Consider the following 15,561-nt stretch of genomic DNA (forward strand, 5'->3'; position numbering starts at 1 on the left):
CAGAAGCCAAAGAGCCCTCTAGATGTAACCTCCTGTATATCGACCTCAAATGAACGCAGATCCGCAATGCATTCGCGTCATCTCATGAACGTACCTGCGTCGTTTGATCACTCGCTCTCCGTTCCTTGATCATCCTCGCCGCATTCATCGCCATGTAGGACTCGCCGAGACTTCCCGCGGTAAATGAGCTCTTACTCGTAGGCCTGTTGAATGACGAGCCGTAAATCTCCTTTGTCACAGCGTTGTGTTCGGCGCGATCGTAGTCTCGGCCAGTATATACCGGATCGTGAGAAACGGAAGGACGTCGGAAACCAGGATTATTGGTTTGTTGCACAGACCCAGGGTGAAATTCGATGTGTTGTGCGTGAGCATCAAAATCGTCTTCTTCATGTGAGTCACCGGTTTCGCGATCTTCGGGTATGAGACCTTCGCTCGATTCGTACATTTCGTCGTCATCGGCCCTTTTAATTCGGCCCATTATTTCATCCGCGCGGTCACGTGTGTGCGGTGAAGAGTCTCTGCCATCGGGGATCATGTCTTCCTCGTCCAGGGCAAAATCCAAATCTCCGTCGATAGATGGCCTGGAAGAAGGTTGTGGTGCTGCCTTGTTAGCGTTTTTGACTGGGTCGCCAAAGATAGCTTGTTTCCCTTTATCACTTCTCCCGCGATGTGGTAGCTGCGAAGATATGGTCGCCTCAGCAAGCGGCGATAATGTCATCTTCCCCGACGTAGTCTGTTGTGGTGAGTCCTTTGGCGGACTCGTTGATTTCGCAACCTTTGGCGATGTTTCTCGATCCGCCGGCGATCGCGTTCGTGAGTGAGAGGGCGTGCTATTGTTAGATCCCATCGTGATTGGCACATTGTCTGAGGGTGCGACAATGGTATCGCCGACTGCCAGCGAGACTCTTTTCCGTTTTGATCGTGGTTGCGTTGGCGACTTGAGCGCTGAAGCGAGTCTGTTATTCCCGTCGGCAGATGAACCCGAGGAGGAAGTGCGGCTGGCCAATTGTAAATGTAATGGCCGTTTCTGCTGCGCCTGCACGTCCGTGTCTGATTTTACACGATGGACCTCGTTCGGATCCGAGCCGTTCGTGTTGGCCGCAGCGGAGGGAGGGGGTGCAGAATCTGCACGTGCCGGTCTGGAAGTGCTGCCGCTTCTGCCATTGTCCAATGCAGGCAAGAAGGTCGGTGTGAAAACTCCAATGAACTCCTTGTCGCGGTCCTCGCTGGCCCGTCGATCGGTCAATCCCGCCAGTGACGGCCTGGCTTCTATTGTCGGTGCTGCACCATCGTCGTCCACCACCGCTACGGAATGCGGCTGGCCAATGTGTTCTCTGCGCACGCCGGCCGAGACTAGCGCAGCGACGACGTTTTGCTGCTGTGCACGCTGCTTGGGCGGCGATGCTGTTGTGTCCTGTGTTGACTCTGAAGATGTCCTTCGCGGTCGGCTCTCCCCATGCGCCAGGCCAAGCTTGTGTCTCTGAATTTCGTCCTTTTCGAAGCTCTTGTATTCGCGTTCTTTTGCGGCTATGTACTTGTGTATGGAGTCATCGAGCTGTTTGCGCTTCGCTTCCAACCGTTCGAGGGCTTCCACGGGCAGACCAGCTTCGGCAAGAGACCTTCGGAAGGATTGTCGTCGTGAAGAAGCCTCTCGGCATGTCCTCTCGGCCATCGGTTGCTGGACGAATCTCGAGTCAGCACAAGCGATCCTGCGAATATGCGCTGGGCCGCTGGTGGTGGGTGGAGTGGGCTGCGCAGGAAGCAGCGACGGACGGCGGAGCGGAGGAGGGAGGGCGCGACGACATCACATACCGAGTCAGAAATGCGACAAGGCCAGCGACGAGAGTCCGTCTACTTGCAGGCTTTCGGATCATGTGAACTGGCAAAGGGAGCAGCGCTGCGCTACTTTGGAGGCGAGGCCGCCGCGCCGCCAGATAAGCTTTCGACCTAACGGCAGTGTGGCAGAGAGCACCACGATTTGCCCTCCACCGCCAGATTGAAGGGCCGAGCAGCAAAGCCGTCGCTCTCCTCTCCTCCACCAGCACACGACACGCGCCCGAACTCCACGCAAATATCCCGGTCGGCGCAGCGTGTGACTCGTCCCCTTCCGCCCGGCGCAGCGACCCTCGAGGCTGATGTGTTCCTTTTGCCGGCCGTGTGTGCGACTGCGAGGGCCGGTATGTAGGTCGCAAGCCCCCCGGCACTGGAGCGGCATTTGTACCTGTTTTGCCTTTCGCCTTGCCAACCCGGATGATGATCGCGACCTGTCCTCCCGGGAACGCGGTTCACGCTCGCTGCCCCATGGAACGTCGAGAAACACGACAACGTCAACCACGATTCAGTCTCTCCCATTCCCATCTCCCCGAGCACATCGAGCAGCGGAGGCCTGCGACTCTCACATGCTGCACATGCCGCTCATACACGCAGCCCGCATGTCAGAGTTGCAGAAGCATCATCATCGTGCTGCAGAAGTGCTGCGCCTGCAATCATGACGGGCAGGAGGCAGCAGCGCAGAGCAGGAATAAAGGCATCTGATGCAGTGATGCATGTGTTGTCCGACGCTGACTCGCCCGCCAAGCGCAGCGTGTGAGAGGGCCGACTATTTGCTTTGCGACAGGTATACCGTACCTGTCACGTTGTCTCCATCCTGCGGCCGTATGCACAATCAACACAAGTACCTCTCCGCTCCGCGGCACAAGCACAAGCACAACCTTGGAAGACGAGGCGAAGAATGAGAGCGGGGAGATGCACGTTACTCGTCCGCCGGCCTTCGCCGACTTCACTTGACGCGTTGACCACGTGCGACCCGCATACGATCCGCAAACTTCCTTGGAGACCGCTGCATCGTTCATTTGGGTAGACGGCCGGCCGGCTGGGGATAGGGAGAATGTGCGATAATGCTTGCTAATTGTCTACTGGCTGGAACGGTCCAACGGCCTGTTCATTCCACCATCTGCTTGCCCTGCCACGCCGAGTGCTCGATGCCAGGCTGAGCATAGGGCTTTTTCAGCCGCCATGCAAATATCTGGCTCAGAGTTCGAGACTGTCTGAGTATCAACAGGCTTCCCCACACGGTTTGCATATCGAGATCAACACACCCGGTCACTCATGACACTGAAACGCCTGAGACAGTGATCTGACGCGCAACTTCATGACGGCCATGTTCCTTAAATCATCGCTATTGTACACCAGATGACTGTATTTCCGCATCTGGACATCTATACACTGGCCACAGCCGGACCATGTCTGTCTCACTTTCGCCAAGGCTCGCGCGTTCCTCATACATGAGACACAAACTGCCAATGGCTGACCGCTCAGAGCAACTCTCGAATCGTCTGCCTGAAGAGTTTCGATGCAGTAGCTTCGCAATACAGCTACCTGAGCTCGATCTCCGCGACCTATGCAATCAGTCATGGCAACGACGCGCGCAAGACCTGTCGAATGACACTTGGATTCGCGCTCATCATCGGAGCCACCTTGGTCTTCGTTGTAGCCTGCTTCGTGCTGACGTTGAGAATAGACCTTAAGGTCGAAGTTTGTCGACTTTGCTGGCTTTGCTGACTTTAGCGCGGGAAAGCTTGGGAGCAGCAGATGCAAAGTCAAATCGACATAGAGCTCAGTCCAGCGCATAGAGGTGTGGCTCTAAGCAGACCGTTCTGTGTCTTGTCGGCCACTGGGTGGGATGTCTCCGGGTGTCCACATCGGACTTCAAATATGTTCGTTCTCGCGAACATACTGCATGATGTCCTCCTAAAGAGCAACGGATTAGCACTTGTCGTGATCTCATCCGACCGAATGTGGTCTCTGGAGGAAGAGCAACGAGCAAATTCACGAAAGGAACGAAATGACAAGCTTACCCAACTCTTACACTGGTGCTTCATTCCCCACCCATCCACCACCCTACTACCGCTTCTCCTCTGCATGGCATTCCCCTCCTCTTCTCCCACAATCACACCCTCCAGACTCATATCCCCAGCACACATGATGCTCTGTCTCAAATAATCGAAGCAATGCTCCATGTGCCTTTCCTGCTTCAAAGGTTGAAGTAAACGTTTCAGGGTCTCTTCCTTCAACTTGCCATCAAGAGCCGAGCTTTCTCTCACAATCTCACTCATGGCGAACTCAACTAATCTTACATGTTCTCTGATCTTTACGAGACAATGTAGTTGATGGAAGACAGAGAGGTCGTACAATGCTCCTTCTGATGCGCGTGCTTTGTCGTCTTCATTCGGCGCTCTTCCAAGTGGAAGTTCATAGTTTTGCGCTTTCTCCACGAAAACAAAACCTTCGCCGCTAGGGAGAAGGGATGTCCAGGCTGCATCGGATTCTGCTTCTGAAAGAGAGCTAGAAGAAGAATTGGAGAAGCTCGATGAGAAACTGAACTTGGGGTCGGGTTGAAAAGTCACGGATTCGAAGGGGACTATGAATGGAGAGTGTCAGCACATAAGTCCGCAAAATTATTCAATCAACGACGATGTAGCAGGAGAGCAAAAGAGAGAAAATGTCAACTGACTTTTTGGCACAGGCGAACGCTCGCCATCTGCATTGATGCTATCATTGGATCTTGCGGTATAGCCTCCTGCGAAGAAAGCTGCGAGCGAGCAGATACACAGCACACCCGAGTAGAGAAGCGTCTGCAACCAAGAATGTCGATGTCGCCGCAGAGAGGAATGCTGATATTGCGGCTCATCATCAGAATATCCTATCGAGCTGTCCAGGATGGGTTCGATCTTGCTGTAAGCCGCTTCCTTGTCATCTTGGAGTGGTAAGATTGCCATTTTCCTCTAGACCATCAGCCAGCTGAGAGCCCGTGTAAGAATGTGAAGAAGGCAAGAATTTCTTGAGCCTGCCGAGTAGCGAGCAGCTCAGCTGCATCGATGGCTGAGCACCAAAAAGCACAGGATACCACCGGGAGCTGTTGTGTCGCTTGATTTAACCTCACGTAGCTAGATCGAATCTCGTGTCAGCTCCGGCCCTATGTCTCTTCACTTCGGCAAGCTCGCGTAGATTAGTCGACTAGTCATCGACTAATACCACGCGACTGGTTTAGCTTTCCCCCGCACATCAGTATCGAAAAGTGTCAAACAAGCGAGCGAAGTTGCATTGCATGCATACAGTACACTATCCCCACATTCTGCAAACCGTCGATCCGACGGAGTGATAGCTTTATGCGGACCTTGAGCCGAGCGTGCATTGAAGAACCAATATTTCGTTCTGAGAAGTGCTACTCCAGCCGTGCTTGCTTGAGATTATTTGTGCCGTACTGCAGTTGTAGGCCTGTATGAACGATCAAGAGAGTGCACGAGCATCAGGTGAGTTCGTGCTGAAAGGCATTGTCGCATTGATCAAAAATCCGCTCGCTTACCTCCACAACCCGAGCCGTAGTTCTATACCGTACGGCAAATCCTGGGGTCCCGCACTCTTGGCACGACCAGATCGTATAGTTGTCCGAGAAAACCACCAGTGCACTAATCGCTCACGAGCTGTCCACGTGCACATCGTCGGACATTGCTGATCAAGGCAGGACAGAGCTGCTAGTAAGCTTTCGGGGCCCATGTCGTATTGTATGCACAGGTTTTACTTTTTTCCTGTTGCGGCCTGCCATTCCAGGCCGGCCAAGCTGTGGTATGCTGCCTTAGAGTCCTGCAGGAACGCAGCAGAGTACGTTTTGAAGTGTATGGTCCGACTCATGAACTCGATCCGATCTCACCGAGGTCTGCTGATGTTCGGACATTGGTTGAAGAAGCTGTTTGACTTGAGCTGTATTCTTCCGGAAAGCAATATAAAAGAGATGGACTCGAATGCCCAATTGCTCAAGGCAGGTCTCCATCGTTCAATCGCTCATCTGTTGTCAGTCGCTGCTCAAAAAAATCTTCGAAAGGTTCATCTATTCCCATCAACATGAAGGTCGCCGCTATCGCTTCGTTGCTGGCTGCAACAGCCATTGCAGCTCCAACAGAGATGCTTGAGGCCCGTCAGGCAGTTGGCAACAGTGCAAGCGAGCTTGAGAACGGTGCATGCCGACCTCTGATCCTCATCTTCGCCCGTGGCTCGACTCAGCCAGGAAACCTGGTAAGTAACAACAGACTTCGATCGTGGCTGGTGGAAGACCTTTGCTAACTGTTTCTCAGGGCGACCTCGGCTCAGCCACTTGCAATCAGCTCAAGACGGCGTATGGAAGCACTCGCGTAGCCTGTCAAGGTGTTGGCGGAGCGTACAGTGCCTCTCTGGCTGCCAATATTCTGCCAGAAGGAACTACATCTGGAGCTTGGAACGAAGCCATCAGACTTTTCAACCTGGCCAGAAGCAAGTGCCCCAACTCGAAGGTAGTCGCAGGTGGTTATAGGTGAGTTCGGGCATGATATCTGGTCTTCAAAACGTATGCTGAATGAGCCATGTAGCCAAGGAGCAGCGGTCATCACCGCCAGCGTGCGACGTCTTCCGGCAGCCAGCAAGACCAACCTGGCCGGGATCGTCATGTTCGGAAGCACGCGCACGGATGAGGAGGGAGGACGAATTCCTGGCTACCCAGCTGCAAACACACTCAATATCTGTGCTTCGAACGATGGAGTCTGTGATGGCGGTCTTGATGTGTCACCAGGTCACTTGGCCTATGCAGATGATGTGCCAACTGGAGTGAGCTTCTTGCGCGGACGCGTGACGGCGGCTGGTGGCATCTAAGTGAGATTGCCGTGGAGGAGAAACGCAGCTCGATGTAGTGCAAGCAGATAGCGGCCTGAAATTGAAGAGAAGCTGCCTCGACTGCATTAGCGTGCACATAGTCACCTTGTTAAAGTTGAACAGCGTCGTGTTGTGCTCCGCGCGTGGTCCTCGGCCATGCTGTCCAGGCACCGTGTGTGCGAGGAGCGGGTGGGTAGAGCGGTGTGCGCTCCATGTCGTGACTTCCGCGAAGCAATACGCTTCAGCGGTATTATCAATCCGTAGCCTTCATAGTATCTGGGCTTGCAGTTCTCGTTGCAGAACGACGAGATGACATGCAGTCTAGAGCTGTGGGGTTCATGGGCATGGTTTGTTCCTCACGCTGGCGATCCCTGCCCATCTCGTGTCCATGTCATGATCGGCGATGCCCGCGCTGCTCCCTCAGGTCGTCGACGATACTTGGGGAGCGTCAGGATGGTGTGAAGCGGTCCGAGACGATGATCCGGCCATTGATGTGAAGGAAGAATGGTGTAGGAAATGTTGCAGAGTGAAGAGAGGAGCCGAGACTAGTGTTGCAGTACCTGCATATCTGCACGTCAGCCACCAGCGTGTGGAGACGACGACGCGCAACCCTTTCGTGGGCTTGGACTTAGTCGTGCGCTCACCTCTCACGCCGTCCGTTGTCGCTCTCTCTCGTCCTCACGCTCGTTCATGTCACTCATTCCGCTTTCCACGCCGCTCGCGTAGCGACATACCACCCCATCCGGAGACATGTTCCCTTGAGCCACCATGTTGAGCGTAAGTTGCGCCCGAAGGACACAGCGGCGCATCCCGTCGCAAGCCCTCCTTGGAGCCCAAATAGCTCGCTGGGCGCTGCTGACCATGCCGCGACGCCATCAGTTCTCGTCGCTGCCTCCAGCATTGCTCGCCTTCATCGTCGCCCTTCCGCTGCCCACAAATGCGCAGTACCCGCTTCCGCCCTCGTACCAAAACATCCTCACGTCGCCCATCGACCCCAATGTTACGGTTTCATACAAGCAGCCTTCCAATGGCACATGCACTACCGCGTTCGAGACCCAGAAGCAGTATACGGGATACATAGGGATCCCTCCGTACACGCTCGCTCCGATCCAGCAGAACTATTCCATCAACACATTCTTCTGGTTTGTGGAGGCACGCCAAACACCAGAGTCCGCACCGTTGACAATATGGCTCAACGGAGGACCAGGCTCGAGCAGCCTATTCGGCATGTTCAATGAGCTGGGTCCATGTGAAGTGGTGCAAATGGCAGATGGATCGTACGGGACGCAGATGCGGACATTCGGATGGGATCGTATATCAAACATCCTCTTCATTGATCAGCCGAACCAGGTTGGTCTATCTTATGACACCGCGACGAATGCATCCTTGAATCTCTACACCAACGAGATTTTCGAGCCGGCGACCGCACCCATTCACGACCTCCCGAGCTATATGTACTTGAATGGGACCTTTGGCACTGCCAACGAGAATTCGAATACACCTTGGGCCACGACTGCCAACACCAGCGAAATTGCTGCAGCAGCTACCTGGCATTTCTTGCAAACATGGCTTTCGACTTTCTCGCAGTACAACCCGGCCACTCGTCCGAACATCACCACTCCCAATTCTGACGAGCCTGCTGGAATTCACCTGTTCACCGAATCCTATGGCGGCAAGTACGGTCCGACTTTCGCTTCGTACTTCGAGGATCAAAACACAAAGATTCGCAATGGAGAATTGTCTGCCAATGACACCCTGTCGATCAGATTGCAGTCGCTTGGCATTATGAATGGGCTTGTGGACGATCTGATCCAGGACTACTACTATCCGCTCTTCGCCTTCAACAACACATACGGAGTCCGTCTCATCGACCAAACGACCCAATTGAACGCGATCAATAACTACACTCGGCAATGTGAGCCCGCTATTCTGTCGTGCAGGAATGCAACTCAGGACCCATATGGCGACAATGACGCGACCAACGACTTGTGCGAAAGTGCGCAGTACATCTGCAACAACTTGACAGCCCTCGCATTGGGAGCTGGGTACAACTACTACGACATTCGACAAGAGTTGCCCAGCCCTGACCCGCCAACAGCTTACGTCGAGTACTTAAATAGTGCCTCTGTGCTGGAGTCCATTGGTGCGCCGATCAATTACACCGAGAACAGCCCATATGTGCAAGCTGGTTTCATCTCCACTGGAGACACTATCCGTGGCGGTGCTGTCCAGGATTTGGCCGATCTGCTCAGGCTCGGAGTTCGGGTTGCCTTTATCTACGGCGACTCGGATTACATCTGCAATTGGGTCGGCGGAGAAGCTGTTGCATATGCTGTTGCCGGGGCTCTACCGGAGTACCCATCCCCAACAGGTGTGGCATCCACCGGAGCCGGCGTACCTCCATCGTATGCAAGCGGCTTTAACCAGGCTGGTTATGCGGAGATCGTGGTCAACGACTCTTATGTTGGTGGCGCAGTCCGTCAATTCGCGAATTTGAGCTTCAGTCGCGTCTATGACGCTGGCCATTTTGTGCCATACTACCAGCCAGAGACCGCATTCCAGATCTTTGCGCGCGTCATTCTGGGCAACGACATATCCACGGGTGCAGACATTGACCTTTCATCATTCATGTCTAACGGCACGGCCAATGCCACGCACACTAATGATGTGCCAGACGCACCCAAGGCAACATGCTGGGTCCGCAACTTTGCTAATTCATGTACCGATGAGGACGAAGAAGATTTGCGGGCAGGCAAAGGGATCGTTCAGCACGGAATCTATTACAAGAACACGAAAGACATTGCCCTACCCAAAACCACTGTAGCTGCAGGAGTTCCTGGTCTACCTATGGTCACCAGCAGTAGTGGGAGCACGAAGAGCAGCGGCAGCACAGTCGCTTTGACGGGAGTCTATACAGCGACAGGAACGCCTAAGAGTGCGGCGTCGAGATATTCAATTCCAACAGGAAGTGACATGGCCTTCGGACAAATCGCTGTCATTCTTGCGGGTTTGTGTGCTGGCGTGGCTGTCATGCTGTGAGAACAATGCGTTTGCTTGAGGGAGTAACAGTACCAGTATATAGAGACGACGATTGATTTTCGCGAAAGATACCCAAAAGCAAGGTCGGAATAGAAGAGGAGTTGGAACATGTTATATGGCATTTGAAAAGCGATAGATTCTGAGGTTTTAATGCGGAGCGATTGTACATGTAGCAAGGATGATGGACCTTGGGCGATGTGCAGGCCGTCTATATAACGCACGTCAATTCATACTACTCCCACAAGACATCACATAGCTTCTCGTGGCACTATGAGTGCTGGAGAGTCACCACACAGGCCGTTTCTTACAACCAATCGCGGCCCAAGCTTACAGCTGACAAGCGATATCGCAGCATGGGTCATAATTTAATGTTTAGCCACTTCACACCTCTTCCCCGAGCTCCAGCATGCGTGAGCCATTGGCATCTTTTTCCTCCTTCAACATCGCCACCATGTTCGCCCTTCGCTCAGGCACGCTCTCCGCAGCGCGGCCATCATGGTGCGCTCGCAGTCAATGGCACACCCGCTCGCTCTCCCTCACCGCGCGCCGCCGACAAGCGACACCCATCGACGACGCCTCCAACCTCAACAATGTCTCGAAAAACATCACCCAGCCCAAATCGCAAGGCGCTTCACAGGCCATGCTCTACGCTACGGGTCTCAAAGAGGATGACATGAATAAAGCACAAGTCGGTATCTCCTCCGTCTGGTTCTCCGGTAACCCATGCAACATGCACCTCCTCGATCTCAACCACAAAATCAAGGAAAGCGTGCAAAAAGCCGGTCTCTTGGGCATGCAGTTCAACACTATTGGTGTCAGCGATGGAATTTCTATGGGTACAAAAGGAATGCGATATTCACTTCAAAGTCGAGATATTATTGCCGATTCGATTGAGACTGTCATGAATGGACAATGGTACGATGCGAATATCAGTATTCCTGGCTGCGATAAGAATATGCCTGGTGTGGTGATGGCTATGGGACGTGTGAACCGGCCGAGTATTATGGTTTATGGAGGTACAACGGCGGCAGGTTGTGGTCTGCAACCGAAGAATGAGAAATTGGATATCGTGTCTGCGTTCCAGGCGTATGGACAGTTTTTGACTGGTGAGATCAGTGAGGTGGAACGAGCGGATACGATCCGACATGCGATTCCGCACTGTGGTGCTTGTGGTGGCATGTACACGGCGAACACCATGGCATCGGTTATTGAGTTGATTGGTATGACACTGCCCGGGTCGTCGACGAATCCAGCTATGAGCAAGGCGAAACAGTTGGAGGTCCAGGCTGTGGGCCCCGCTATTAAGAATTTGTTGAAGGAGGACATCAGGCCTTCGGATATTATCACACGAGACGCGTTGGAGGATGCGATGGTGCTGTTGAACATCACCGGAGGGTCAACGAATGCAGTGCTGCATTTGATTGCCATCGCGCATAGTGTGGGCATTGAGCTGTCAATCGACGACTTCCAGAAGGTGACGGACCGGACGCCCTTCTTGGCAGATTTGAAGCCGAGTGGAAAGTACGTGTTCCAGGATCTGCACGAGATTGGTGGCACACCAAGTTTGATCAAATTCTTGATGAGCGAGGGACTTCTACACGGCGACCGAATCACGGCTACGGGTAAGACGATCAAACAAAACTACGAGAATGCGCCTACGTTCCCCGAATCTCAAGATATCATCCGACCACTCAGCAACCCTATCAAACCCACAGGACACTTGTGCATCCTGCGCGGATCTCTGGCGCCAGAAGGCGCCGTCGGCAAGATCACAGGAAAGGAAGGTACCGTCTTCACTGGCAAGGCCAAGTGCTACGATGCGGAAGATCTGTTCATCGAAGCGCTCGAGCGAGGCGAAATCAAGAAGGGCGAGAAGACCGTTGTCATCATCCGCTACGAAGGGCCCAAGGGCGGTCCAGGCATGCCTGAAATGCTCAAGCCTTCTTCAGCCATCATGGGTGCAGGTCTCGGCCAAGATGTCGCTCTCATCACCGATGGACGATTCTCTGGCGGCAGCCACGGTTTCTTGATTGGACACGTTACTCCCGAGGCGCAAGCTGGAGGCCCGATTGGTTTGGTCAGAGATGGGGATACTATTACCATTGATGCGGAAAACAGAGTGATCGACTTGGTGGATGTGAAGGATGAGGAGCTACAGAAGAGGAAATTGGAATTCAAGGCACCTGCTTTGAAATATCAGAAGGGAACTCTGTACAAGTATGCACATGTCGTGAAGGATGCGAGTCATGGGTGTATCACGGACGGGATGTAGAGTGGAAGAGAAGGAATAAAAGTGTGTAAAATATGGCATGGAAGCTTTTCTTTGAGCAGCACCGGATGGCACAAGGCTGGCATGGCGTTCTGGCGCAAAGAGTTGCTGGTACTGCGGACATCTTGTCTTTCAGAACATAGCTGTGTGTAATTGAAAAAAGGATCCTACCTCTTAATCTGTATCTGTGCTCCTCCTATGCCGCGTCGGAAGCAGAGATTGCTCACCTTGCTCTCTATTATTCATCCTCATCATCTTCAGGATCTGCCAGTGGATCGTCCGGAATCGGATCATTCAGCTTCCATCCCACCAGAAGACGACCCTGCAACACATTCTTCGGCACGCCATCGTAGTACCAATCCTCATCGTGCGCGAAATTCCTCAAGAAAGTCTTCTCGAACTGCCCGTACCCTCCGGTCATAAACTTCTCGTGGATCCTCTGGCTCACTGTGTCCGGGCACTTCTCCCCAAACTTCTTCGCCGCGAAGAACTTCATGATCTCGTAGAAAAAGTCTTCTCGACCGAAAGTTTCGGCCAAGCGCAGGTTCTTGGCAAAACTTTCTGCGGCAAAGTGGTCGAAGTCACCGTACTGCGCTGCCCGATTTCTCAGGCCGAGGACGTGTTTGTAGTGTTTGAAAGTTTGGTCTGTTTTCTTCAATCCCAACATATCCAGGAAATCCAGCGTTGACCACATCGGGGACATCCAAATGTTCTCGCAGATCTCGAGGACGTGTTGCGGAGATTTACTGTCAGCATACTTTACCAATTTCACCAAAACATCAATCCACGCCAACGTCTCCGTGTAGTCCAACGTCCCAACAGCCTGGCGGAACTCAATCGTTTGCTTCGGCTGCTTCTTCTCCCCAGCGACCGGTCGCTGCGTATGGCTAATATTTACCACGCACCATTTCATGGCGTCCCAATGGATATCATGCAAATCATCCAAAGTCTTGGCATTTGCAATTATACGATTCCAGGCTGGGATGTTCATGGATCTTGCATCTTGTTCGATGGATCTGTTGCGAAAGAACTGGTTTGCAGGGTAGCGGAGTTGATCTGGATCGACAGATGCTGGGAGTCCGATTTGGGCCCTATCGGCCATTTTGATGAAATGGCAGGATTCTGGGCAATTTTTGACTTCGGAGTCACTTTCTGGGTGGGGACCGCCTGTGAGGAGGGCGCTACCATCGATTCGAGTGCTGGAATGCAGGTTGTCGATTTGGCGTTCGTTGGCGAGGTGGAGGTTGAGGATGTTTTTGACGACTCGGAGAGGGAGTCTTCGGTGTGGTCCTCCGTTTCCGATATGGATGTGGAGGCCACAGGATTTGTTGCTGAAAAGGCGCCAGGCTTTTTCTTCTGATGAGAGGTTAGGGTTGAGGAATTCTTCGTGCAGGCGCTCGTAGACTGCTCGAATCTCATCTTGGTAGGAGACTTCTGGTCGATGTTGACAGTCGCTTCGTTGATCTGCTTTGAGGTTGTGGCCCGCGACATGGAGGATTCGGCTGCGAACTTCCAGACCATATTCGTTGAACTTGTCGAAGTCAGGATAGAAAGCTGTGTCGAGCAGTTGGTTCAGACGCAAAAGGTCCGTACCTACAGTCCAATTGTCATAATTCGGTTCACATCCACCCTCAAGCCACTCGCCTCCCACTTCGTTCAAAGGCAGTTGCCACTCGTGAAAATCACAACACTTACCGCAGACAATTTTCATGGGCTTGGAAAGAGCAGCATGGATGACCTCTTGGCCCAACCAGATATCTTGTTGGTTCAATGGCGATCGGCTGTCGATAAGCTTGTTCTGAAGCAATATGCATTCGATCTCAACGCCCAGCGTGAGATCTAGTGGACCAGCCACACTTGCGCTTTCTTCATCGTCATACTGTCTTTGCCAGTTGTCGAGCAGAGGCTGCTGTTCTTCCTCGCTGAGGCCCTTGAACTGTTCAGAGGACTCATATTGAGGGTCGTTGGGGTCAAGCTTACCGCTCTCGGATGGGCTCATGTTTGTGGGAAGAATGCTCGGATCGTTGCGAGCTATAATTTGTTTGCCGCAATGTCGTGAACACGGTTTGGAAGTTCGAGTCGGGTTTCTGGAAGGCTTCAGCAATCCAACGACAATTTGGGGCTTTACAACTTCTTCACTGTTGAGCCCATCGCGAGCGCACTCGAGAACTTATTATGGTATCATGAACAAAGACTGCCCCTCAACCCCTTTGTAAGTTAGTGAACAATGCTTGCAAACAAAGACATGTGACAATGCGTTGGTCTCCAACTCGACCAGTCATCGTCTTGATGCAATCTGAGCGGCACGGTACAGTGACTGAAGTGGACAGCTACCGGCACTTCGTGATCATCCTGAGTATACGCCGTGCGTTGGTAATAGGAAATTTGCCGGGGCCAAATATCAGAATGCTGAAATTATGGGCCCTCCCTTGCTAGTCAAGCTGTCTCCGTCTACTTATTGCTGAGGAACCATTGAAAGCCGGAAATAGTGTCTTGCTCCCATTGTCTATACTCCGGAATTCCTCCCAGCGCAAGCCAGAAGCAGTGCGGCAATCCAGGATACAAATTGACTCTCGACTTTCCTCCATTCTTCTTCAGTATATCATCAAAGATAAGTGCTTCATCACGACTGTAGTCTCGCCCGCAGACTTGCTGATAGACTTTCGGAAGCCCTTCGTGTCTCTCGTTACCAGGCCAGAGTAGTGGCATGCACAGCTTCGAAGTCGGGTCAGCCTTAGCGCAATCCGTCATGAATTTCTTCATCTCCTTCGAGAGTACCGGATTATCTGCACATTCTGGCTGCGTGCGACTAAGGTACCTTTCAAGATAGATAGGATCGAGGTCTCCTTCGTTCAAGGGCTGTATAGACCCACATGCCGAGTAAACACCAGTAATTTTAGGCTCTAGATTCTCTTCTTTGGCCATGTGTGCGATCACCAGCGCCATATGAGCACCAGCAGAGATACCACCGATGATGAAGTGTCGTTCGGCTTCTTCATCGTACTTGGTTCGGATATAATTGAAGCTATCCCAAGCATCATTCAAGCTAGTAGGCCAGACATGCTCGGGAGCAAGGCGATAATTTGGTGCGATTACCATGCAACCGAACCGTTTGCACAGTGATCGTGCGATACCTGCCGTCATTGTTGGACTGCCAATAACCCACCCTCCGCCATGCCAGAGCACCACAATAGACCCATTCGGGACAGTGTGTCGATTGGACGTGAAGATTCGAAGAGTGAGCTGGTAGCCGTCCCTTGCAGGAAACTGGCGAAAGGTCTCCTCGACATCTCGATCTGGTTCGTCCAGTTCGTCTGCGAGTTCGGTTTGCATACGGACCTTGGCCAGAGTGCTTTTTGCGTCTTGCCAGTCGATCCTCACAGGCGGCCAGACATCCATCATCTGACTTCGGTCAGAGTGCTCTGCTCAGTCGGTCATATGGGTTTTAGTGCGTGTACTTCTTGATATTCCTCTGTCGGCTCTGCGAGCTGAAGAATCTCTTCACGAGACATGCTCGTGAAGTCTTTTGTGAAAAGCATGTTGGCTGGTTGTCGATGAGAGATTAAGATCTT

At 52.8% G+C, this 15,561-nt stretch overlaps 6 protein-coding genes across 6 annotated transcripts; 3 read left to right on the top strand and 3 right to left on the bottom strand.

Moving 5' to 3' along the window:
* Positions 1-82: 82 nt before the first annotated feature.
* On the bottom strand, positions 83-1,672 carry CKM354_000831000 (uncharacterized protein; the record flags this gene model as incomplete). Its single annotated transcript, XM_044803680.1, has 1 exon — positions 83-1,672. The coding sequence occupies one exon, from the start codon at positions 1,670-1,672 to the stop codon at positions 83-85; it is 1,590 nt and encodes a 529-aa protein (XP_044659615.1).
* A 4,229-nt stretch (positions 1,673-5,901) lies between these two features.
* On the top strand, positions 5,902-6,681 carry CKM354_000831100 (uncharacterized protein; the record flags this gene model as incomplete). Its single annotated transcript, XM_044803681.1, has 3 exons — positions 5,902-6,072; positions 6,132-6,346; positions 6,402-6,681. The coding sequence occupies 3 exons, from the start codon at positions 5,902-5,904 to the stop codon at positions 6,679-6,681; spliced, it is 666 nt and encodes a 221-aa protein (XP_044659616.1).
* Positions 6,682-7,542: 861 nt separating this feature from the next.
* On the top strand, positions 7,543-9,720 carry CKM354_000831200 (uncharacterized protein; the record flags this gene model as incomplete). The annotated part of the gene is made up of 1 exon (XM_044803682.1): positions 7,543-9,720. One exon carries the CDS (start codon positions 7,543-7,545, stop codon positions 9,718-9,720), a length of 2,178 nt encoding a protein of 725 aa, XP_044659617.1.
* Positions 9,721-10,171: 451 nt separating this feature from the next.
* Positions 10,172-11,992, top strand: CKM354_000831300 (dihydroxy-acid dehydratase ILV3; the record flags this gene model as incomplete). The annotated part of the gene is made up of 1 exon (XM_044803683.1): positions 10,172-11,992. The coding sequence occupies one exon, from the start codon at positions 10,172-10,174 to the stop codon at positions 11,990-11,992; it is 1,821 nt and encodes a 606-aa protein (XP_044659618.1).
* Positions 11,993-12,227: 235 nt separating this feature from the next.
* CKM354_000831400 (uncharacterized protein) lies at positions 12,228-13,988 on the bottom strand (the record flags this gene model as incomplete). The annotated part of the gene is made up of 1 exon (XM_044803684.1): positions 12,228-13,988. The coding sequence occupies one exon, from the start codon at positions 13,986-13,988 to the stop codon at positions 12,228-12,230; it is 1,761 nt and encodes a 586-aa protein (XP_044659619.1).
* Positions 13,989-14,440: 452 nt separating this feature from the next.
* CKM354_000831500 (uncharacterized protein) lies at positions 14,441-15,528 on the bottom strand (the record flags this gene model as incomplete). Its single annotated transcript, XM_044803685.1, has 2 exons — positions 14,441-15,391; positions 15,448-15,528. The coding sequence occupies 2 exons, from the start codon at positions 15,526-15,528 to the stop codon at positions 14,441-14,443; spliced, it is 1,032 nt and encodes a 343-aa protein (XP_044659620.1).
* Positions 15,529-15,561: the final 33 nt, after the last annotated feature.

The sequence above is a fragment of the Cercospora kikuchii genome, assembly GCF_019650295.1.
Source record: "Cercospora kikuchii DNA, contig_00005, whole genome shotgun sequence".
Lineage (NCBI taxonomy): Eukaryota > Fungi > Ascomycota > Dothideomycetes > Mycosphaerellales > Mycosphaerellaceae > Cercospora > Cercospora kikuchii.